This window comes from Ceratosolen solmsi, unplaced genomic scaffold (assembly GCF_000503995.2).
Source record: "Ceratosolen solmsi marchali unplaced genomic scaffold, CerSol_1.0 scaffold13, whole genome shotgun sequence".
In the NCBI taxonomy this organism is placed as follows: Eukaryota; Metazoa; Arthropoda; class Insecta; order Hymenoptera; family Agaonidae; genus Ceratosolen; species Ceratosolen solmsi.
This window is the reverse complement of record NW_011948418.1, coordinates 4,106,691-4,129,601: the sequence shown is the minus strand read 5'-3', so window position 1 is coordinate 4,129,601 and position 22,911 is coordinate 4,106,691. Positions and strand designations below refer to the sequence as shown.

General features: G+C 24.1%; 4 protein-coding genes across 4 annotated transcripts; all 4 read right to left on the bottom strand.

Moving 5' to 3' along the window:
* Positions 1–1,108: 1,108 nt before the first annotated feature.
* On the bottom strand, positions 1,109–5,485 carry LOC105360139 (SID1 transmembrane family member 1). Its single transcript, XM_011496940.1, has 9 exons — positions 5,308–5,485; positions 4,920–5,230; positions 4,587–4,737; positions 4,435–4,518; positions 4,023–4,352; positions 3,107–3,662; positions 2,658–2,926; positions 2,308–2,517; positions 1,109–1,632 (listed from the first exon to the last, which is right to left on the bottom strand). Exons 1-9 carry the CDS (start codon positions 5,359–5,361, stop codon positions 1,339–1,341), a joined length of 2,259 nt encoding a protein of 752 aa, XP_011495242.1. The 5' UTR covers positions 5,362–5,485; the 3' UTR covers positions 1,109–1,338.
* A 2,445-nt stretch (positions 5,486–7,930) lies between these two features.
* LOC105360388 (trypsin delta/gamma-like) lies at positions 7,931–9,037 on the bottom strand. The gene is made up of 3 exons (XM_011497282.1): positions 8,992–9,037; positions 8,581–8,930; positions 7,931–8,206 (listed from the first exon to the last, which is right to left on the bottom strand). Exons 1-3 carry the CDS (start codon positions 9,035–9,037, stop codon positions 7,931–7,933), a joined length of 672 nt encoding a protein of 223 aa, XP_011495584.1.
* A 6,937-nt stretch (positions 9,038–15,974) lies between these two features.
* On the bottom strand, positions 15,975–17,252 carry LOC105360387 (uncharacterized). Its single transcript, XM_011497281.1, has 3 exons — positions 16,912–17,252; positions 16,460–16,723; positions 15,975–16,145 (listed from the first exon to the last, which is right to left on the bottom strand). The coding sequence occupies exons 2-3, from the start codon at positions 16,709–16,711 to the stop codon at positions 15,975–15,977; spliced, it is 423 nt and encodes a 140-aa protein (XP_011495583.1). The 5' UTR covers positions 16,712–16,723; positions 16,912–17,252.
* A 3,398-nt stretch (positions 17,253–20,650) lies between these two features.
* LOC105360136 (chymotrypsin-2-like) lies at positions 20,651–22,510 on the bottom strand. Its single transcript, XM_011496937.1, has 5 exons — positions 22,432–22,510; positions 22,035–22,081; positions 21,602–21,951; positions 21,139–21,402; positions 20,651–20,824 (listed from the first exon to the last, which is right to left on the bottom strand). The coding sequence occupies exons 2-5, from the start codon at positions 22,078–22,080 to the stop codon at positions 20,651–20,653; spliced, it is 834 nt and encodes a 277-aa protein (XP_011495239.1). The 5' UTR covers position 22,081; positions 22,432–22,510.
* Between the last annotated feature and the right edge of the window lie 401 nt (positions 22,511–22,911).

Genomic DNA, 22,911 nt, shown 5'->3' with positions numbered 1-22,911 from the left:
GGAATTTATGTCATTGAAATTTCCTGCATTTTCTTTCGCTTCTTTCGCTCAAACGTATTCATACGTATTGGATCATTGTCTCATCTCTCACAATTTAAATAGTCGAGCTTTTATCTAGACACAACTGTAGTTTTCCCTTAAAAAAAAAAAAAAAAAAAAAAAATAAAAAAAAATATATTAATTTCATGAATTAGAGTACTATTGCTAACATTAAAAAAAAATAAGAATTTGCGGTCCATTATTTAAAATTAAAACGAGAATTTTCTAGGGACATTTAAAAGAAATAAACAGTATGATTTTCACTTAGGAGTCGTAGAAACGAAATGGTTTAGAAGTCATTAAACGGTCTATAATTTCATTCAATTTGAAATTCTATTTAATATTCAAATATCACATAGTATTACGCTATATGATATATTAGAATATTAATTATATAACTCTTTAATATCATTGGAAAAACATTTATTATGCAATACGTTAATTGCAATTCATTAGCACCAATCATATAAAACACAAGATAATAGATGTATGAAAATAAAATCATTCAATGTACATTTTATTAATTGAAAATAAATGCTTTATTCATCACAATGCTTCTATATGCTTTTATATAACCTACAATTAAACTCTTCGACTCTTATATAATAGATATTTACAATTTTATTAATAAGTATAAACTATAAACAATAGTACAAAATAGTTAATATTATGTATGAACTATATATTAATACGAAGTTTATTAGATTTTTATTTTTTCTTAACTATGAATTCAAAGACATATTCTGCCAGATTCAATTTTCATCAAGAGCTTTAATATAACGATAAAATCATTATTATATTTTTATTAATAATTATTCCAATATACTTTTAAAGATATATTCTTTTTATTAACTTATATCCCTAAATGCGCACGCATTGAACAAACCAATATTCGATAAATATCGTCAAAAAATTTTTATATTTAATAATCAACGTGATAAAAAAATATTATATCATATATTATAATAATATAACACGTGATATACAACTACTGCCCAATAATTCATTTAATCAAAACAATCATTAAATAATTCTTTATTAAACGAACACTTGATATTATTTTCTTATTTAAATATTTTGGATAATCAAAAATTGAATTTTAAGTGATTATAAAGCCGAATCGAAGATCGTAAATATGGCATTGCTCTGGTTAATGAATTCTTCATAATTTTAATTAACAAAACAACGTTCCTTAATCAATCAGTCATTTTCTTTATGTTATATACATTTACTTGTCACAATCACGAATCATTAATACTTTATAATTCGTAATAATTTCATTTTTATTTTACAGCCGTCTTAAAAAACAGGAATGAGACTGCGGTGCGCATCGGCAAGATCATCGTCGAGCGTAAGCAATACCATAAAAGAGAAAAACATGGCGAGAGCTGAAAGGAAGTGCCAAATATCGTGATAGTCATAGAAATTCAACATAAATGTCGAGCAGGGCCTATTGTGGGCACGCGATTGGGCCGGTGTTTGTGCCCACGATATTGTTTTCGAGATAAAAAAGTATAGTGCACCACCCCAAGTGACGAATGAGAGGATGATATATACCAAAGGCTGGAGCATGATTTTTTCTCTATGGCATAGCTGAAATATTATAAGGATATTTTGAATTACCATGCTGTGTGCTTGCTAATAGGCTTAAAGCTAATAGGATTTTCTAAAGCTTAGGCAATATAATTATCTAAATCAGCGCTTAATACTTTGTGATGTATCATTGTATAATTTGCAATCATTTAGTTACTTTTCTTTTGTGCTTGGCAAAATTTTAACTTTAACATACAATTTTGCACAATTTTTAATTCAACAATATGTTTTTAATATTTTGATTCTTTAAGTAGATAGTAATTCATTGCAAAAATTTGTTAATTAAATTTGTGAATTACCAATTAATGGATTCACTTTCTTAATACAAGAAATCGAAAATTGGGCAGTAAATGCATTTAATAAAGCAGTTGATTTATAGCTAATAGGAATTGACAAATGATGACAAATGCGATACAATGGTGCTCATTTAACATTTTAAAAGGATTATTTTCAAGATAAACGCTAATGTGGCTTTATAGATTTGATTCAAATATAAAAATTATTCTATATGTAAATTTGTAAATAGATAATGTATTACTATAAGAGTAAAAATAGCTACAAATTAAATATCTATGACTTTGAAACAAAATTTGTAAATTAAAACATTTAAGCAATATGATAATTTTCTTATATTTAAATGCTATCGAAAATATCATAAGAATAAAATGTACTCACTTTCATTATAATGTAGAAAAATGTGTAGAGAAGAAGATTAGACATAAGAACCAGAAGTAAATAAGTAGCAAAATCTTGTTTATGATATATGTTACCATAAACTGTTAGTCCAAGATTACAAAGATTACCAATAATTAATAACAATAATCGCCTCCAATAAAGTGGTTGAACTAGATAACTTATTCCTGAACGTGCATCATGTTTCATCGTCTTAAAACAAAGAATAATATTTATCTTTATAAACATTTTACTACATTTAGGTATCGTTTTTCTCACATATATATATATATATATATATATATATATATATATATATATATACATATTTATTATCAATCCACAAGAATTACCATCATCATTCGACGAAATACACCCCCATTAAATTTCCAACGTCCCATATAATAAATTTGTGCGCTTAAAGCTAAACATACTAAGAGATGGATAATTGTAAAAATTACCCAGAAATATAATCGACCATCAAGAACACCAATTAAAGCTAATAATATAGTAATTGCTAAAACACCAAAAGTAACAGATGCTTGAGCATTAATATCTGGATGGCGATTTTGATATATCTTCACCATACATAGTACTGAAATAATGTACATAAAGCTTGTATCTAAAAATATGAAAAATTTAAATATATTTATGTAAAATTTTTCTATATACAAGTATTAAAAAATAATTAACAATTAAAATTTTTCTTTAGATGTATATTAATTATAAATACATCATGTATTGAAGAATTTGTTAATATAGCTTATATTTATTATATAAGATTTTAACAAATATTACATACCAAATTGAAAGTTACTATGATTTGGACATAAATGATAGCTTCCAGATAATATGCCTTCCATCATCAATGCAAAACCCATTGCGTAAAAGAGTCCATAATGTTGTGGGATTCCAAACCCTCTATCATTGTGATATAAACTATCATCGGATTTTTCTCTCATATAAACAATGAAGATAAATAATAAACCGAACAAAATATACCCTAAGTTTGAAAATACATGATTGAAATCTGATAAAAAAAATAACGGATGAGAACAAAGAAAATTATAATAACAAAGATCTTGATTTCCAGTAACATGGAGAACGTTCTGGTACGTAATGACTAACTGTATAACTGGAGCTGTATAAAAAATGGCTATAGTTATAAGATAATATACATAAAGTAGAGACTTTTTACGGAGGATTTTTGGTTCTTTTCTAGCTAAATCACACACAGAAAGTACAAGTTTTGTACGTATGATTTCCTTATCAGACAGTGCATCGTGCATTAAATCAATATCATCTTCATCTATGGAAGAATCATCGTCCAGGTATAAAATATTTTGCTTATATTCAATCTAAGAAAAAATTGTTATTTATTAATTTTATAAAAAAATATATATTAATTGATTAAATTTTTATCTATTGCTTAACAAAAATTAAATCACATAGATTTTTACATCCTAATAATAATATAATGATAATGATATAATAATATATATCCTCAGATCATTTTACTAAGAGCATATAGTACAGTAGGAGAATATTAAAATATTTTTTATTTATAATTATATAATTATAATCATAAAAATAATAAATATTAACAAAACATGAATGTAAAAACAATACATGATATATAATAAATATGTATATTATACTAAATATTTACAATCAATACTAATTATAAATTATAAATAAATGAAGGTATAATGTTTTACCTCTTGAAAACCTGAAGTATGGGGCTGATTCGATGTATTTATACTTTGTTGATTAAAATCAAATTGATCATGAATGGATTGCTCTCTTAATATTCTAGAGTGATAAAACTTATAAACAACTATACCAGTAATATAAATTACACAAAATGCCACTATAACTGATATTGTTGTAAATGATGCATTAAGATAATCACGTTTTGTAATGCTGTAATCAATTCTTAGCTCAACTAATTTTCTACGATTAGGTACAGTGATAGAATTTTCTGAACAATCCAAATCATCAGCATTTACAACAAAAACTATGAAAAAACCATTTGGATACTCATCTGTCTAAAATAAAAAATACTTAAAGTTGCTATCAATATTAATATTAATTATTAAATTAAATCAGATATAAAAAAAAAAATTATACCGGTACTGTAATTCCTCCTTGAGACAAGACAGTTTGCCAATAGCCTGCAAGCTGAATATTTCTTTCCAAATCAAATACGGGACACTGAAACAGGCAATTTCTGAGTTAAAATTCATTATTTTATTTTTGCAGCTTTAAAGAATTTGCTTTACCGATATGTTTTGAATCGAAAATGTCATACAAACTTCAGAATCAGACTTAACACTAATAAGCACAGAAGAACTTGTATTTGTGGAATCAAAATTGTAGCCATAATAAACTGGTTCCGATGGAGTAATGTTAAATATTCTTGATTCTCCAGATCTTATATTTAATTAATTTATTATAATTCAGTTTATTGATTAAAAATAGAAGTTTCAAAAAATGATCATTTTTCATATTATATTAGATACATATATATAAATATATATATATATATATATATATATATATATATATATATATATATATATATATATTCAATTATATGAAATCATAAAACTTACTTTATATAAAAATTTTGTAGTGGATATAATTCAAGATAAAATGTAATATTGTTCAAACTAATTGTTGATATAGTTATTGTAACATAATCATCCATTTGTTCGAATCTTATTGTTTTATAATATTTAGATGGACATAGAGTTCTACTTGTTAAATTATATGGAATAGGATCCACTGAGTGCTTATTTTGTACCAAAAGTGGAATTTCCCATGAAAGAATTCCCTTTTTTTGTTGAGCAACAACGGATAAAGGGTAATTAGATATCGCATCCTTACTTTCCACAATAATTCTAACTCCTTCAAATGAACTTTTCTGAACAAAAAAGTTAACAGTTTAAATGAAAAATAAATCAATGATTTCATAAATAATACATTAAATAAAATACTTACACCTCCTTCGCCATAAATAAAAACATATTCAATTGTTGAATTTAATGAAAACATATAAGGATGAGAATAATTTGCAGCAATGATCACTGGTTTTAAGAGTAACGCCTTTGCATTACAACTTGCAGTAAGAGTTAAAATAAAAAATACAGAAAGAAATTCTGAAATTTCTAGATATTTAATAGATTTTATATTTTTTTCTTTCATTTTGATGGGGAAAAAAATTGAGTACACAAACTTTAAGCAACAACAGTTTTATATTAACTAAATCATTAAAGGTTATATAAACATTAAACTATATGGCTAATGGTAAATTATCTTTGTAATTTGTTAAGCTTTTAAAACACTTTGTTAAAAATTAGGTTGAAATCTATGGTTATTTTTTCAAATAATATGCAGATAATATTTAACATTTCTAATATGATTATTTCTTTCATTAACGGTAGTTTTACTATAATTTCATGAAATTATCCATATTATAGTACAAATAATTTTGTTATTAAACACCATCCTAAGCCACATAAAAAATATAGCTAACTTATTAGAAAAAGTTATTAAAATATGTTAAATATACAGGCAATTATGCATTAGAAACTGAAAACATTTTTAGGTTGAGATTTTTCTTCATGTTGGTATTGATGATTAATATTTTTCAAACGTGTACCAAATCACGGACACATTTAAATAACAATAACCGTTAACATTTTATTCTACGTTTCATTTATTGTATCCTTTGGTTTTAAAAAATAAACTGAAACTTTGTTTTTTAAATCATATTATAAGATGGATAATATTTGAAGACTTTATAATGCGCATACAGATAATACAAGCGGTATTATGACATTATTAATTTATTGGCCTATTATTAATTCAATACAAACAAGCAGGAGAGAACACCGGATACCAAGGCGATGCTTTTCATTCCTCCGTAGTCATAATTAATGAACGTTAAGGAATGATCGAATTTTAATAATCATATGTACAAGACATGTAATTACAGAAAAATCCATGCATACACACAGCAATTATAGCACTTTATCAGAATAACCATAAAGAGATCGCGAACTCTTCAAGTTGAGAAATATTATAAATATGATATAAAATGAGTTTGTGATGCACATAAAGCAACTTTTACTAAAAATTAAAAAAATAAAATGATTAGTATATAATGATTGGTCTTTAAACAATGGCGGATATGATCTTCGGATAGGATCTCGAATATTCCTACTCCTAAGGAGTGAGATACTCCAGGAGTAGCGAATCACTTAATTGTTGTTTTCAAAATCCTCTGCCAAAAGAGACTGCAGCATGTTTTCTCTCTCTCTCTCTCTCTCTCTCTCTCTCTCTCTCTCTCTCTCCCTCCCTCTCTCTCTCTTCTTTATTGCCCTTCTCATTCTCGGTTGTCTTCTTTTGCTTCCGCTGGTTAACCAACTTGCTCCCGAGCGTCAAACTATCTCTCCGTCCTTTCCTTTTCCAATCTTTCCAAATTTTCTCTTACATAATTCGACTTATTATGCCTTTACAATCGTAAATATAATTATCTGTTATCGCCATTTCATATAATTATTTGACAAGGACATGTTAATGAATAGAACGAAAATGAATATAGTCATTTCGTGATAATAAATGATTATTCTTTATTTAAAATTGATTTTCACATCTATAATAAATGTCATAAAAGATTTAACACTTAAATGAAGATTTACTTGGTAATTATTATCTACATTTTTTGGACATGTAGATCTATTTATACCAATGATTGTTTTTCTATATAACAGTGGACCACCGCTATCTCCCTAAAAATAAATAAAGATATTATTAAATAACAGTATAATCATAGAATAAAATGTCTATGCACTTGAATATTGTGTTTGAAATGTGCAAAATTTGTAATCGCAAAATGCATTGTCGATATTTTATAGATAATTATAAAGTTTTATTAGCTTTTACGTTTTTTTTTATTTTTTTTTTTTTAAAGAGAAGTAACAATTTTGTTTTGTTTTTCTTACCTGTTTTCGTATTACAATCCTATTTTAAATTAAATTTTCAGTATAATAATGAGCCTATCCACATTTTGTTTAAAATTCCGGATTTATGAATTTTTTTAATTTACGTTTTATTTTTTTAAATTTACAATATAAATATTATGTCGATAGAAATAAATGTTTTAAAATGTTTTCACAATATCTTATGTTAATATAATCTTTTCATTTTTGTAGTTTTTTTTATAAATCATGTCTACGTGATTCGTTTCCTTTTTGAAAAATATTATTTAAAAACTCAACGTCCTATACTTTAAAGTTTTTTGTCAAAACAAAATTTTAATTTTACTTATTCTTGCGCAAGTTTGGGTATTGTGAAATAGTAAATATAAAGACTTTAGAAAATATGTTATTTTTAAAAATAAAATTATAACTCCGTTAACATCAATTCTATAATTTGTTGATTCGAATAAGATTAAGTTTAAATTCGAGTCTAGTTATTTTTATTGAAAACCATAGGAAAAAAAAAACAACAATTCGTGCAGTATCTCGGCAACTTTTAGACTTATTAATGACACGATAGACTATATAGTAAAGTTTTAATAGCAGAGTGCAATGAGAAACTGGTTTTATACATTTAAAAATTAAGTTCTTACGGGCTGCAACAATCCAAATGGGGTCACACTGGTGCATATGAATCTCGAATCTAATGGAACCAATTTTCCACTTGCCATCTGAATTTTATTTTCACAATTTGTTTTCGATAACACTTTAACATCAATTTTTTCCATATATCTTGGATTAAATCCATCGTTTGATTGACCCCATCCAGTTACTACGACATCATATCCAACAAAATCGGAATTCGATAAGGTTGAAACTGTGGCTGGAGTGATTCTGTGAGTAACCGCTTCATTCAACTGAAAGATGTTCGATTAATATTTCCTTTTAGCATTGATAACAGAATACTTATAACTATTTAAAAATAAAAACAGCTTTAAAAATATTTTATTAATCAATTGCTTTAACAGAGTTTTATATGTCAAGCTATCAAAACCCATCCTTTCGGTTTGATTAAACCAAGTATTATTAAAATTACATGTTCTGATAACACAGGACTGAAATTTTTACGATGTCGATAAGCTGTTGGTTGGTTTGTATTAATATGCGCTTCAAACACATATTTATCCGCGCGTTCGAGTGTTTCGGGCACAATAATACTCAATGAAGGAGAGATAAAGGAAGGTTTCCGCAAAAGGTTTCCGCAAAAGGTTCCGCAACTTCGAGAATTTACCCTTATAATGGCGATATCGTTCTCGCTATATTCCAAAGACATATGTCTTTGCTTTGCCCAAGTCTTATACGTTATCCACCAATTAATTTGGTGCTTCCTGCCACTCCTTAAGTCAATGGAATCCACGAGGACAAGAATGTCAGTTCTTTTTTCCCCTTTCAAGCAGTGTTCGGCAGTCAAAACATCTCGTGGTGAGATAAGAGCTCCAGTGCAGATATGATTTCTTTCAGCAGTAATATCGGCAGTGCTATTGCGCATTAATGATACAACAAAAGGAAATTCATTTGTCTTTACTTTCTCAACGTTTTGCCCAATCATGGGATTTCCATTTGCGAGTACGCATTGGACGCCTGAAATATATAACTTTTAATTTTAATGTACATTAGAGTTATAGAAATATTGGCGACTTACATAATATTATGTAATGTCCAAGAAAGAGATACGTATTCCCTAGCATCTTAAAGCCACTAAAATAACAAATTTATCCTAAATTAGCTCAGCATCTGCGGTATTATTTATTCAACTACTATCATGTTTTATGTTTTATGTCTTTGTCTAATTCTCTTACTCCGCTTATGATAAATTTCACAATTTAATTAACAAAATTGCTTTGAAGTTTTTAAATTCCAAATACACAATTGGACACTTTTGTTGGTAAACTCATTATTAACGAACGTCTTTGATTTACTATTATTAAAGATTGTTAAATAAAGAAATTATATACCCATTATCGCATAATCTAGATAGTAAATATCATTATTATATTGACTTAGTAAATAGTATCTTTAATTACACATATATATGCACACACATAAATATCAACTAACTAAAATCTTGTAGCGATATGTCTTTTTTTCAAGGTTGAAAACAAATTTTTTTTTTAAGGTTGAAAACAAATTTTTTTTTAAGGTTGAAAACATATTTTTTTTTAAGGTTGAAAACATATTTTTTTTATCAAGGTTGAAAATAACTTTTCACTTATTTAAATATCATATATCATATTATTTCAGTTATTACTACGAGTTCAGTGGGTTAAATGATATACATTTGTATTATAAGTGATCTAACGCTGTAGAATTGTCTGAAATGATATTAGCATATTTTTCATTCAAATGTAATAAAACGCATTAAATATAAATCTCATCGTATGAAGGAATTTTAATTAACGTATTTTTTAATATGAATTTAAAAATATTAATCTCAACCTTTAGTAAATATTTTGTCCGAATAGAATACAACAGAAAATTTTAAATTACGACTTATTTTGTAACATTTTGTAAAGGAAATGTTTTTAAATAACAAACATTGTCATATTATTGTAATAAATTTTTATTTAATTGAATAGCCGCATACTTGTCCTAGCATATATATTACGCCATACATTAAAACTCATATCGAGAAGTATTATAATGTAAACATTAAGGTAATGATTTTCTTTCTTTCATAATTTCCATTGTTACGTTTAATAATAAATATCGGAATATCTACCCCATAAAAACGATTAAGTATATACAAGCAAAAACTAAATTCTATTTTATATTAGATTCGAAAGTTAATCAATAAAATATTTGATTATAGAATATTTTGAAATATTGATGGTTTTAATAAATCGTTAAATTATAGATCTAATTTAAAGTTAGTGCAATGTTATATTTATTATAAATATTTTTATCAATAGATTTCTTACTAAAAATAATGTCAGTACGATGCAATATTATAAAATGATTTTACGATCTTTTAAATGAAAGTTTTTACATTGATATATATTATATTTATAATAATTTTGGATTTTTTAAATTTCACGGATAATAAAAAATATTAAAAATTCAGAAAATGATATCGGTATAATTTTTACATGTATTGGACTCAAATATAAATAATGAAATTTTTTACATTGATATATATTATATTTATAATAATTTTGGATTTTTTAAATTTCACGGATAATAAAAAATATTAAAAATTCAGAAAATGATATCGGTATAATTTTTACATGTATTGGACTCAAATATAAATAATGAAATTTTTTACATTGATATATATTATATTTATAATAATTTTGGATTTTTTAAATTTCACGGATAATAAAAAATATTAAAAATTCAGAAAATGACATCGGTATAATTTTTACATGTATCAGACTCAAATATAAATAATGAAATTTTTAATGAATAACTTCAATGAATAAGAGCATTATATTTACGACAATTATGTATATTTTAATAAAACTTCAATAAATACAAATAAATTGTAAGCATAATTATTATATAATGCTTTATAAACTTGACATAACTTGCATTTAATTTTTTTTTTTTTTTAATGATGTTTTTATCATTTAGTTCCAAATGAAAGTACTTCTTACAACATCCCTAATGAAGAATCTGTAATAATCAATACTGAGATGTATGTTAATATTATGTGGATTAAGATCTTCAATCGGAAATGGACGAGTGCCTTTGTTGATGCCTACAATCATGCGTAGATACATAAGTGGACCACCCAAATCACCCTAAAAAGTAATATACACGTAAATACATTTAATAATTTTATAAATATAATCATAAACGATGTAAAAATCAATATAATCCAAGCAGCGGGTTAAGCAGTCATTTTAAGGGCAATAATTATTATATTAAATACGTATATATCAATATAACGATTTTGCAACTTCGCATATAATTTGTTATTAGAATTAAACAAAATTAATGATGGAATTTTGTCGTTAGATATGAAAAAATCGTAAATATACTTATTTTTAAATGTGAAAGAATAATTATTATTAACTTAAAAATATCCATTAAATAGTAAAAATTTATAATTATAGTATCAATGAAAAATAAAACTTTCCCTTTCACTGATGTAAATATTTATTGTAAATCAGATATATTATTTATAATAATTGTACGAAAGTTTTCAGTTGAGAATCAAACATTAAAATTAAAAGTTTAATTAATATAAAGAATGTTTCAAATTATTTTTATAATTTTTCATACAATAAATTTTATAAAAATATACTTTTCTTCATAATAACAAATGTTGAAGAGAAGTAATACATAATCACACATATTATGTATTTATCAGATATTTTTCTTGAAAAAGTGAATGAAAATTGTGTAATTATAAGGTTATAAACATTGATAATTAACATGTAAAATATTTATTATTTATGAAATTTTATATTACAAATAATATGTATAATAACATAAATTTAGAAAAATTATAAATTGTATTCTTCTTAATCATTAAAATGTATAAATATGACAGCAAAGAACCGTATAAATGTAAGTCATATTACGTCAAAGGGAGTATACTTACGTGATGCATAATTACAGGAGGTTCACCAACAGTACACAAATATTTATTGTCAAGAATATATCGATATCCTAATATTATTGTTAAAGATTCTTCACATACGGCATGTGATAGGATTTTCAAATTCGCCGTTAACAAATGAGGTAGTATAACATTGCGATTTGCTAGGCCCCATCCGGCTAACGAAACATCCGATCTTTGTAAAAGTTCACTTGTAAGAGATGAAATGATTCCAGGCGCAATGTCTGCATGTACCGGTTGATATAACTACATAAAATATTTTGTAATAAAACATTTTAAATATAAAGTATAGTGATTTTATTAATTTATTACTAAAAAAACGATTACTATTTAATTATTTAAAAATCGTACGAATAGGAATAAGGATCTTTAATGGATTTTCAAATTAGGTATGAAAATCTTTTTAACAATATATTATGCAATATTTTTATTAAAAAATACTCTACCTTTGTTACACTAATATCATTATCTTCTGAAACAATAGGTCGTCGTCTGAAATGAGCCCACTCATCATGAGTTATCCACCACAATATGGTGTGCAAATTACCAGTTCTCAAATCAGTTGATCCAACGACAACGTTCGTTTCATTTTTTAATCTGTTCTCAATGCACGTTGCTGAACCAACAACTAATGATCTTGTAATAAGAGATGCGGTACACAGGTGATTATTAACAGCTACAGGATTTCTTAGATTAATGTGCCTAAAAGCTACAATAAACGGAAATACTCCGGTTTCTGCGCGTTCAACAGTCTGACCCAATAAAGCCTTAACAGTGGGGAAGTTAGATAATGTACCTAAAAAATAATAATTTATCCATTAGATTAATCGTCCGACTACATTTAAAAATTTCATATTTAAAATATTTCTATTATTTATTCGATCTTACAAATTATTGCACATACGCCAAGAAGCCAAAATATGTTGAACTTCATGCTAAAGCGAAAAATTAAGGATATTTACAAATTAATGTTGAATATTATAACAATTTATTAAAAATTAACCGTTAAGCTATTGCATAAATAACAAATTTATATTTTATATAAATAGATGTTTAAAATATTATTTAATAATAAGAAGGCTTATATATTAATTGTTAAAATGATTAAATAAAGGCAATTTGCTATATTTGAAAGTAAAAAATCAAAATATTTAAATTATCAAGTTTTGATATTATTACAAATTTTTTTCAACTTTAAAAGCTTCCTCGATTATATTTTAACAGCTAATTAAACAGAAAGATTTACTTTTCCAAATTAAGTAAGTAGTGGTCGATAAATTACGAATTAACTGAATTTTTACAAATTAGTTATATATAATGCACAAATATTTCAAATTGTTGATAAATAATAAATTTTAATTAAAAATTATATCCAAACATAATCTGTATTAAGTACAAAAACTAAAATAAATCCAAATTTAATAATCTTTATTTTTATCTGTCTCGCAGTGTATTCAGTGATAATATTAAAAAAAAAAAAATAAATATGATAGAGACACAAGTATTATAAAGTATTATGAGAATAAACTATTAATGAAGTGCTAAATATTATTTCAATTTGAATATATTTTTAAATTGATAACATTCTAAAATCATAAAGTCAATATTTCCACATAAGCAGGATTTATTCTTTACTATAAGATTTTTTATGACGATTTATGAACATATTAAATCTTTAAAAATGGCATTTTAACATTTAAATATTTTTCAAATATTATTTTTATTTGATTTAAACAGTAGATAAAAATGGGTTAAAAATTGAAACTAAATTCGGCTTAGTTATATAAATATATGTTAGTTAACTATTAGTTATTATTCTAATGTTTACTGTAGCTCCGAAATCTAATTGAATAATAAGATTGTAACTTTTAAATTACAATCTTGGAATATCCAATAGACTATTTCTCATTAGAATAATAATACAGAATTTTCAATAGTAAATACAAAGTTAATTTTGCAATATTACACATTTTAAACAATTTAAAGAAAAAATTTGAATTTGAACTTGAACTTGAGAAGCTAAGCTCCATTATACATTGAATATCGAACTTATCCTGTGTAAATGAAAATTTTGTTCTTTACAATTAGGAGTATGTGAACATCAGGTTAGCATTCGTCTGCCAAGAGAAATTCTTTTCGATATTTTCTTAAATAGTCGATTATTATTCGTTTAAAAGACAATTACGAAATCTTTTTGTCAATTCTCTTTTACATATTAAATGATGATGAAATAATATTTCAATTTCATTATCCACTAAGGGATCAATTAATTCTGTCAATAGATAAAGATGATCGTATCTACGGTCTACGGCTTCATATTCTGAATAAATTATTGTCTTCGACAACAAACAAAATCGAAAAAACGCACCGTGAAAATCTCTGCGATATTATATATATATATTTGTTCGTAATGCAAACATATTTTTTATAAAATATGACATAATGCAATAATGTTAATGGGAAAAATTTTTATTTGACAGATTACCATTTCTTAAAAGTAATTATTTATTTATAATAAATACTATTATTTAAATAAAACATATATTTTCTTTTAGATATATTACAATCGAATTTGTTCTTAATTATTATTTTTAATTAATCTAATATTTATATTTTTTATATATTATTATTCATACTAAGTTGAAAACATTAAGGCATTAATAGACTGCTTGTATAATTTCAATATTTGTATATGATTACTTTCTCGAAATACGTATAGATAATAGGATTATATTAATTTTTTTACAAAAACAGTGAAGTTAATGTAACAATGCTATAAGATAAATTACAAAATTCATTGTATATGATGAAAATTAAAATGAAATCTGAAATTCTATTTTACGTACATTTAATACTAAAATTCAATTGATATACGATCAATTACTTTATGATTACATTGTTGATTAGATCAAAACAAAATAATCATTTTACGTGTTTGTAATATAATTTGATAAATTTTTATAATAATTAGTTGCGTTCATTATGCACTCCGTGAAAAGTAGAAGTGCTTGTTTTTTTAATATTAAAATTAATAATATGCTGTGTCGAGTAGTTGACCTAATAGTCAATACTTATAGTTATAATTTTTTTCATTAACAAACTTCTGGTTATATTATAAACATCTTTTTGTTATATATATATATATATATATATCTGTGCTATTATACAAAAAATAAAACCATTATTATTCTCCTACTAAAAACTAAAAAATTTTCAAATAATGTTATGAAAATTACAAAGTATTATTTAATTTGTTGATTTTAAATATAATCTCATATAACACATCTTTATTTAAAAAAGTAAGATAAATAAATAAATAAATAAATATATATATATATATATATATAAACAAATCTGTATATGTATATATTTAAAAATGTAGTGGAATTTAGCATATATTTAGCAATTATCATTATTTATATTGTTGATACTATATCCTTAAACATAACATTATACTCATTTTTTTAAGAAATAACAATGTATGTGTGTATATATGTATACCTTTATCTTAATATGATAAGATATATATGTTTAAATTATTTTTCAATATGATCATTATAGATCTTAATAGAAATTTCCCTTAATTCCAGATAGTACTAACTTAATAATTGATAAACTATGCCTTTTTGAAATGACAAATATATATTTATGTCGATGAATTACTTTGCATGACTTTTTTTAGCACAGATTGTTTATAAGGCACTTACATTTTTTATTTGTTAATTGCATTTAATTTTCAATATTATTCACAAAGACATCTGTACGTACATTAATTTATTCTTATGAATATTTATTTATTCTAAAATTAATTATTCTATAATGTATAACGATAATAAATTGTTAGTACAACTAATTGCGTATCAGGGAAGCCGTCGTTTGAATCATAATACAAAGCCAATAATTAAATGGTTAAATTAAGGCTAATTGAATACAATTATATATAGTTGATATATACACGTCAGATTGTTTAACTGGCTACATAAATAATATTAGTATAAAATTACATTCTATATTTAAAATCAACTGAGATGACTTTAATTATTTTACTATGCCCTTAACATTTAATCCCAATAAAAATTATGGCTTATAATTTCTGTAATAAATGGCCTGTAATAATTAATAGCTGTATGGACATTAACGATTCTTGAAGGATTGTTTTCCGTATTTGGAATAATTTGTTTATTGATTCCTACAATCTTATTATTGTGAAAAACTGGTCCACCAATATCTCCCTGCAATATATTATAAAATAGGTTAATAAATGGGCAAATCGTAAAATATGAAATTATTTATCGTAGAATATATTATTATTATTAGAATAATGAAAATATTTCAATTGTCAAGTTTACATTGTTAACTCATTCGGATTTTAATATTAATTATCAATATTGACAATGAATTGGAATATTGGAGAATATTGTAAAATGATATTATTATTTAAATTCTAAGTATAATCCATTTTTTGTGATCAATATTATTCTGATATCAATATAATTCTAAAATTCATATGTTAAATTATCTTTTATCAGGAAACATGAATACGTACATTTTGTATTAAAGTGTAAGGAACTCCGTATGTGCAGAAGAGTCCGTGATGTATAATAACCGTCTGCCTAGTTGTTTCGTAGATTTTATCAGCACACTCAGAATTCGATATAACTGTTGTAATAGATGTTTGCATATTAGGAGTTACAACACGACGTCTGGATATACCCCATCCTGCCAACGTAACTTGTTCATTTACCAATTCATTATTTGGTATATAGGATATCGTCACTGGTACAAAATTTGCGTCCATTTCTTGGGTTAACTAAAGAAAATGTTTTTATATATAGTATAGTGTAATAATTGTTACCCATTTTATTTGTCTTATAAGTTAATTATTCTACTTTATTTATATTATAATCTTAGAAAACTGAATAAGGAATATTTTGGAAAAGAATGCTGGTTTGTATGATGCCATATATACAGTTAATGTACTTTCGAAAGGTAATTTACCTTTATAATACAAATATCATTATTTCTAAATTCCAAAGGTCTGTTATGACGATTGCTCCAGTCACTAAATTTTACCCACCAATGTATACTATGCGCTCTAGTGAATATAATTGCATTTGATCCATAGAGGACAACAGTATTGTTAGTTTGTCTGCCGTATAGACATTGTTCTGCACTAATAACATGACTTCTAGTGATAAGTGCCGCAGTACAGAGGTGGCTGCCTAAGCTCCTACGACGTGTTTCAGTAGTCCGTGCAATTGATACAACAAAGTTAAAATTTTGATTATTTACTTCATGAACATTGGGTCCAAGTAAGGCATTTACCGTCAGAGAGGAATGTTGCGCATCTACAAAATAATAATTATTTAAATAAGGAAATTGTACTATTAAAGTTATTTTTCAGATGTTTATATTATAAAGTAATTCTTACAGATTATTGTATATATACCAAGAAGTAAAAATATGTTGATTTCCATACTGTAAATAATGAATTAACGATATTCCAGGAATCGTCGTTGAGTATTTGTAAACATGTAATTGTTGAACTTTTATTTATTTTTTTATATATATATATATATATATATATTTAATAAAAGTATTTATGTAATTTCATTTATATCTAACCTGAAGTACGACGTTAAGAACTTATGGCTTATATATCAAGTGTTATAAGTATTTTAGTTAAATTTGTCATTGTAACATAAAAATGAGTATATTCAAATATCAAAATTTGCTATAATAAAAAGAATTTATTCCATCCTTTTAGAAAAGCCCGTAAAGTTTCCTTATTTATTCGAATTCTATTTGCTATACAGTAATCAAAAACGAGTATTTACAATTCAAACTCAAACAAGTAATGGCTGTTGAATTACAGATAAATTCAATACATACTAATTAGTTATATATGATACAAAAATATATAATATTGATGGTTAATTGTAAATTTAAAAGTATGATGTTACTACATTTGTGATAAAATAATTATTTTTTAAGACGAGCTCTTTTAAATGTATAAAGTACAATAAATTATAATTTATTAGTTTTTTTATTTTTTATCTTTCTTCGTTGTTTATCGAATAATAATAATTCAATCAAAATATTTAATTTGACAGGAACATAAGTATTATCAAATATAAAATACTAGTCATAAAATAAATAGTTGGATAAAAATATTATTTCCATTTTAATTTAACCTAAAATTGATAAAGCTCAAACATTATAAATTCAATATTGCTATGAAAATTGATTTATGGATTCGGGTAAGAAACTAGCTTTTGAGTTACACTATGTAAAATACTTATTTTTACTTCATTTAACATTGAATTAAAAAAAATGTATTATAAAATATCATAGTTTTTAAAATTTATTCGAGTTTTTAATTCGAATATTGAAACTCTACGTTTAGTTTACTTACATATGAATTAATTATATAATTATTTAAAGCTTAATAAGAATATATATATATATATATATATATATGTGTGTGTTAGTATTACAAGATTTAGGTATAATATTTATTTTTAAATTAAGTAACTCTATAATGTAGCAATACTTGTATTGTAATTTTTTTTAGTTACATTACCCAATAAACTATTTCTCATCCCAATAATACAAAAATAATACAATATTTGCATTAATAAAATGTAGAATAAATTTTATAATTTAATCACATATTCAACAATTCATATTGCTAATCTTATCTTTACCTAAAATAAAACGATTTCAACATGGATTTTTAAGTATTTCTTAAAATACCGACAGCTAAAACATCAATATTAAAAACATATTACACGAATATTGAATTATGTATTCATTAATCATTAAAAAACTATAACATATATAAGATATTGAAAATTTTTCAAACCTGTAGTTATTACAATTAATTATTCACAATGCTGTCGTTAGAATTATTTGTACGGATGATTGAAAAACTATTACGGTGACTATTTCGAGAAATCAATTATTCTCCAAATTCTTGTTTTATAGTAATACTATATAAAACATTATACATACGGATGGCCGCAATTAATCAAGTTACCCAAGCAAAATAAAGACACGTCGAATAATACATTTTATGAAGCATATAAATGATAAAAAAATGATTGTATTTTTTTATTATATAGTGTTCATTATTTAGTGTATATATATACATTCGTATGACGCAATAATAAAAAGTTTATTATACTGAATAATGACTGTTGATTGTTTATATTTGGAATTCATTATATGTAATAATTATATTTAATATATATACAAATATTATATATATATATATATATTTTATATATTATATTATTATTATTATTATTATTATTATTATTATTATATATATATATGTGCATGTACAAAAATTAATTATATTTAAAAATTATTACATATTATGAATTCTAAATAAAAACAATCAACAGTCATTATTCAGTATAATAAATTTTTTATTATTACATCATAAGAGCATAAATATAAAATATTTCTTCATATGTGTGAATGTGTTCATCCTAGAAATCATTTAATATTTGCATTTAAATCGTTCACATTATCTGACATGAATTATTTAGATATTTCATATGATCGGTCCTTACAAAATCTATCTTAAAAAATAATAATTTGAAGATAGTGTAAAAAAATTATTATTATATAATTAGAATTTTTTACTACCATTTTATAATTAATAAAATAGTATAACAAGACCTTGACCTATTAATAAATAATTACTTTTTATTCAATTTTATTCATGAATAATTTTCGTTTTCCCATTTTAATTTTAGGATACTCGGAATTTCGGTTATAAAAGTGGGCGTGGTTATTATTTATCTCGGAAAATATTAAACAATCAATACGTGAAACTAATAAAATTTATTAACCATGTTTTTCGTGTTGAAACTCTCTTAAATATATCAAATTTATAATACATTAACATCTTAAATTATATATGTAATTATACAAGTTTATATTAATAAAAATATCAGATAACATAGAATTATATAAATAGGTACATAAATATGTAGATATATATATATATATAAACAAATCTGTATATGTATATATTTAAAAATGTAGTGGAATTTAGCATATATTTAGCAATTATCATTATTTATATTGTTGATACTATATCCTTAAACATAACATTATACTCATTTTTTTAAGAAATAACAATGTATGTGTGTATATATGTATACCTTTATCTTAATATGATAAGATATATATGTTTAAATTATTTTTCAATATGATCATTATAGATCTTAATAGAAATTTCCCTTAATTCCAGATAGTACTAACTTAATAATTGATAAACTATGCCTTTTTGAAATGACAAATATATATTTATGTCGATGAATTACTTTGCATGACTTTTTTTAGCACAGATTGTTTATAAGGCACTTACATTTTTTATTTGTTAATTGCATTTAATTTTCAATATTATTCACAAAGACATCTGTACGTACATTAATTTATTCTTATGAATATTTATTTATTCTAAAATTAATTATTCTATAATGTATAACGATAATAAATTGTTAGTACAACTAATTGCGTATCAGGGAAGCCGTCGTTTGAATCATAATACAAAGCCAATAATTAAATGGTTAAATTAAGGCTAATTGAATACAATTATATATAGTTGATATATACACGTCAGATTGTTTAACTGGCTACATAAATAATATTAGTATAAAATTACATTCTATATTTAAAATCAACTGAGATGACTTTAATTATTTTACTATGCCCTTAATATTTAATCCCAATAAAAATTATCGCTTATAACTTCCATAATAAAGGGCCTGTAATAATTAATAGATGAATGAACACAAACTTTGTTCGGATGAAATTCACTTGACGTGAATGGAAGTGTGTGTTTATTGATTCCTACAATCTTATTATTGTGAAAAACTGGTCCACCAATATCTCCCTGCAATATATTATAAAATAGGTTAATAAATGGGCAAATCGTAAAATATGAAATTATTTATCGTAGAATATATTATTATTATTAGAATAATGAAAATATTTCAATTGTCAAGTTTACATTGTTAACTCATTCGGATTTTAATATTAATTATCAATATTGATAATGAATTGGAATATTGGAGAATATTGAAAAATGATATTATTATTTAAATTCTAAGTATAATCCATTTTTTGTGATCAATATTATTCTGATATCAATATAATTCTAAAATTCATATGTAAAATTATCTTTTATCAGGAAACATGAATACGTACATTTTGTATTAAAGTGTAAGGAACTCCGTATGTGCAGAAGAGTCCGTGATGTATAATAACTCTTCGTCTATTTAATTGTGTAATTCTATCTTCACACTCAGGATTCGATATAATTTTTGTAATAGATGTTTGCATATTAGGAGTTACAACACGACGTCTGGATATACCCCATCCTGCCAACGTAACTTGTTCATTTACCAATTCATGATATGGTACGAAGGATAACTCCGATGGTTGAAAATTTGCTTGGATTGGTTCAGTCAACTACACAAAGTTTGTTTTCAATATGAGGTAAAGATTATGTGCCATTTTATTTTGACGATATATTAATTATTCATTTTTATATGCATTTATATTTTATGAAAATGAATAAGGACTATAATAGAATTCAGCGTAATAGAATGTAGCATAATTAATTATTAATAATAGGATAGAAATTGTATATTTTTAATAAGTAATTTACCTTTATAATGGCAATATCATTTTCTAAAAATTCAGGACGTCTAGTATTGTACACGCTCCAGTCCTGGAATTTTATCCACCATCGTATTGAATACGCTCTAGTGAAAATTAGCGCAGTCGAGCCATAAAGAATAACTGTATTGTTATATAGTCTCTCATAAAGACAGTGTGCTGAACCAAGAATGTGAGATTTAGTGATAGCCGTTGCAGTACATATATGATCATTTATGTTTGCCCGATTTGACGAGCTTGTTTTCGCTATTGATACAACAGAAGGAAATTCACCAAGTTCTGCATGTCGAACATTTGGACCAAGCAAGGGATTTGCAGTCGTAAAGTTGCATTGTGTACCTTAAAATAATCATAATTATTTAATTCCAAAATTACAACACCAAACTCATTATTAAACCAATGGTATTATAATTCATTCTTACAGATTATTGTACATACGGCAAGAAGTAAAAATACTTTAAATTCCATACTAAAAAAAAAAAAAAATAACTCATGAGATATAATAGTAATGTTAAATAATTGTGAGATATGTGAAAGGTTTAATGTTGTGTATATTCATTGTACATTTAATAAAAATATTTGTTTGTCATTTAAGTATAGGTCTAACCTAAAGTATTAGTAAGAAAATATGAAGTATGAATCAATGGTTATAACTGTTTTAATTTACATTTTACTATGAAAATATGAATATTCAAATATTCAAATATAATATAATATACTATAAAAAATTTATTTCAATATTATGACACATTTTGAAAGCTTTTTTATTTGTACGAAGTAATTCATATTGGTATATATTAATAATATAAGAATGTTTACCTTTGAAATAGAAGCAAGTAATTACCGATGAATTAAAAATGAATTAAACTTTTGCAAATTAATTATATATTGTATAAATATATAATAAATAGCTGATTAATTGTATGTTTTATTATGAGGTACGTTGATATTATCTTTCTTCTTAAACGAGAATAATATTTATATATGAACAATATTGAATATTAAATTGAAAATTAATCCTTATATATACATATATATATATATATATATATATATATATATCTGTTTCCATACTTTACTCAAACTAAATAAAGTAAAAAAAAAATTCACGAAAAAAATTAATTATTGTTAATAGTAAGGCTAAAGTTGTATAAAAAGATTATGATAATTTAAAGTTTTCTGAAAACTGATAATGTTTTAGCATCTAAAAGTCAATATTACTACACACTTCAATGTAAGTTTATTATAAAATGTTTACATTGTGGCGTATAAAAATATTTTTTTTTCTTATTTTATCAT

Coding starts and splice junctions, on each gene's coding strand:
- LOC105360139 (XM_011496940.1), bottom strand. CDS start 5,361: ATGTTTTCATTAAATTCAACAATTGAATATGTTTTTATTTATGGCGAA. Junction 4,738..4,919: donor CTACAAAATTTTTATATAAA/GTAAGTTTTATG, acceptor ATTAAATATAAG/ATCTGGAGAATCAAGAATAT. Junction 2,927..3,106: donor TCATAGTAACTTTCAATTTG/GTATGTAATATT, acceptor TCATATTTTTAG/ATACAAGCTTTATGTACATT.
- LOC105360388 (XM_011497282.1), bottom strand. CDS start 9,037: ATGCTAGGGAATACGTATCTCTTTCTTGGACATTACATAATATTAT. Junction 8,931..8,991: donor TGGACATTACATAATATTAT/GTAAGTCGCCAA, acceptor TATATATTTCAG/GCGTCCAATGCGTACTCGCA. Junction 8,207..8,580: donor ACGATATCGCCATTATAAGG/GTAAATTCTCGA, acceptor AACATCTTTCAG/TTGAATGAAGCGGTTACTCA.
- LOC105360387 (XM_011497281.1), bottom strand. CDS start 16,711: ATGGACGCAAATTTTGTACCAGTGACGATATCCTATATACCAAATAAT. Junction 16,146..16,459: donor CTTACACTTTAATACAAAAT/GTACGTATTCAT, acceptor AATATATTGCAG/GGAGATATTGGTGGACCAGT.
- LOC105360136 (XM_011496937.1), bottom strand. CDS start 22,080: ATGGAATTTAAAGTATTTTTACTTCTTGCCGTATGTACAATAATCT. Junction 21,952..22,034: donor TGCCGTATGTACAATAATCT/GTAAGAATGAAT, acceptor GATTATTTTAAG/GTACACAATGCAACTTTACG. Junction 21,403..21,601: donor ATGATATTGCCATTATAAAG/GTAAATTACTTA, acceptor AACTTTGTGTAG/TTGACTGAACCAATCCAAGC.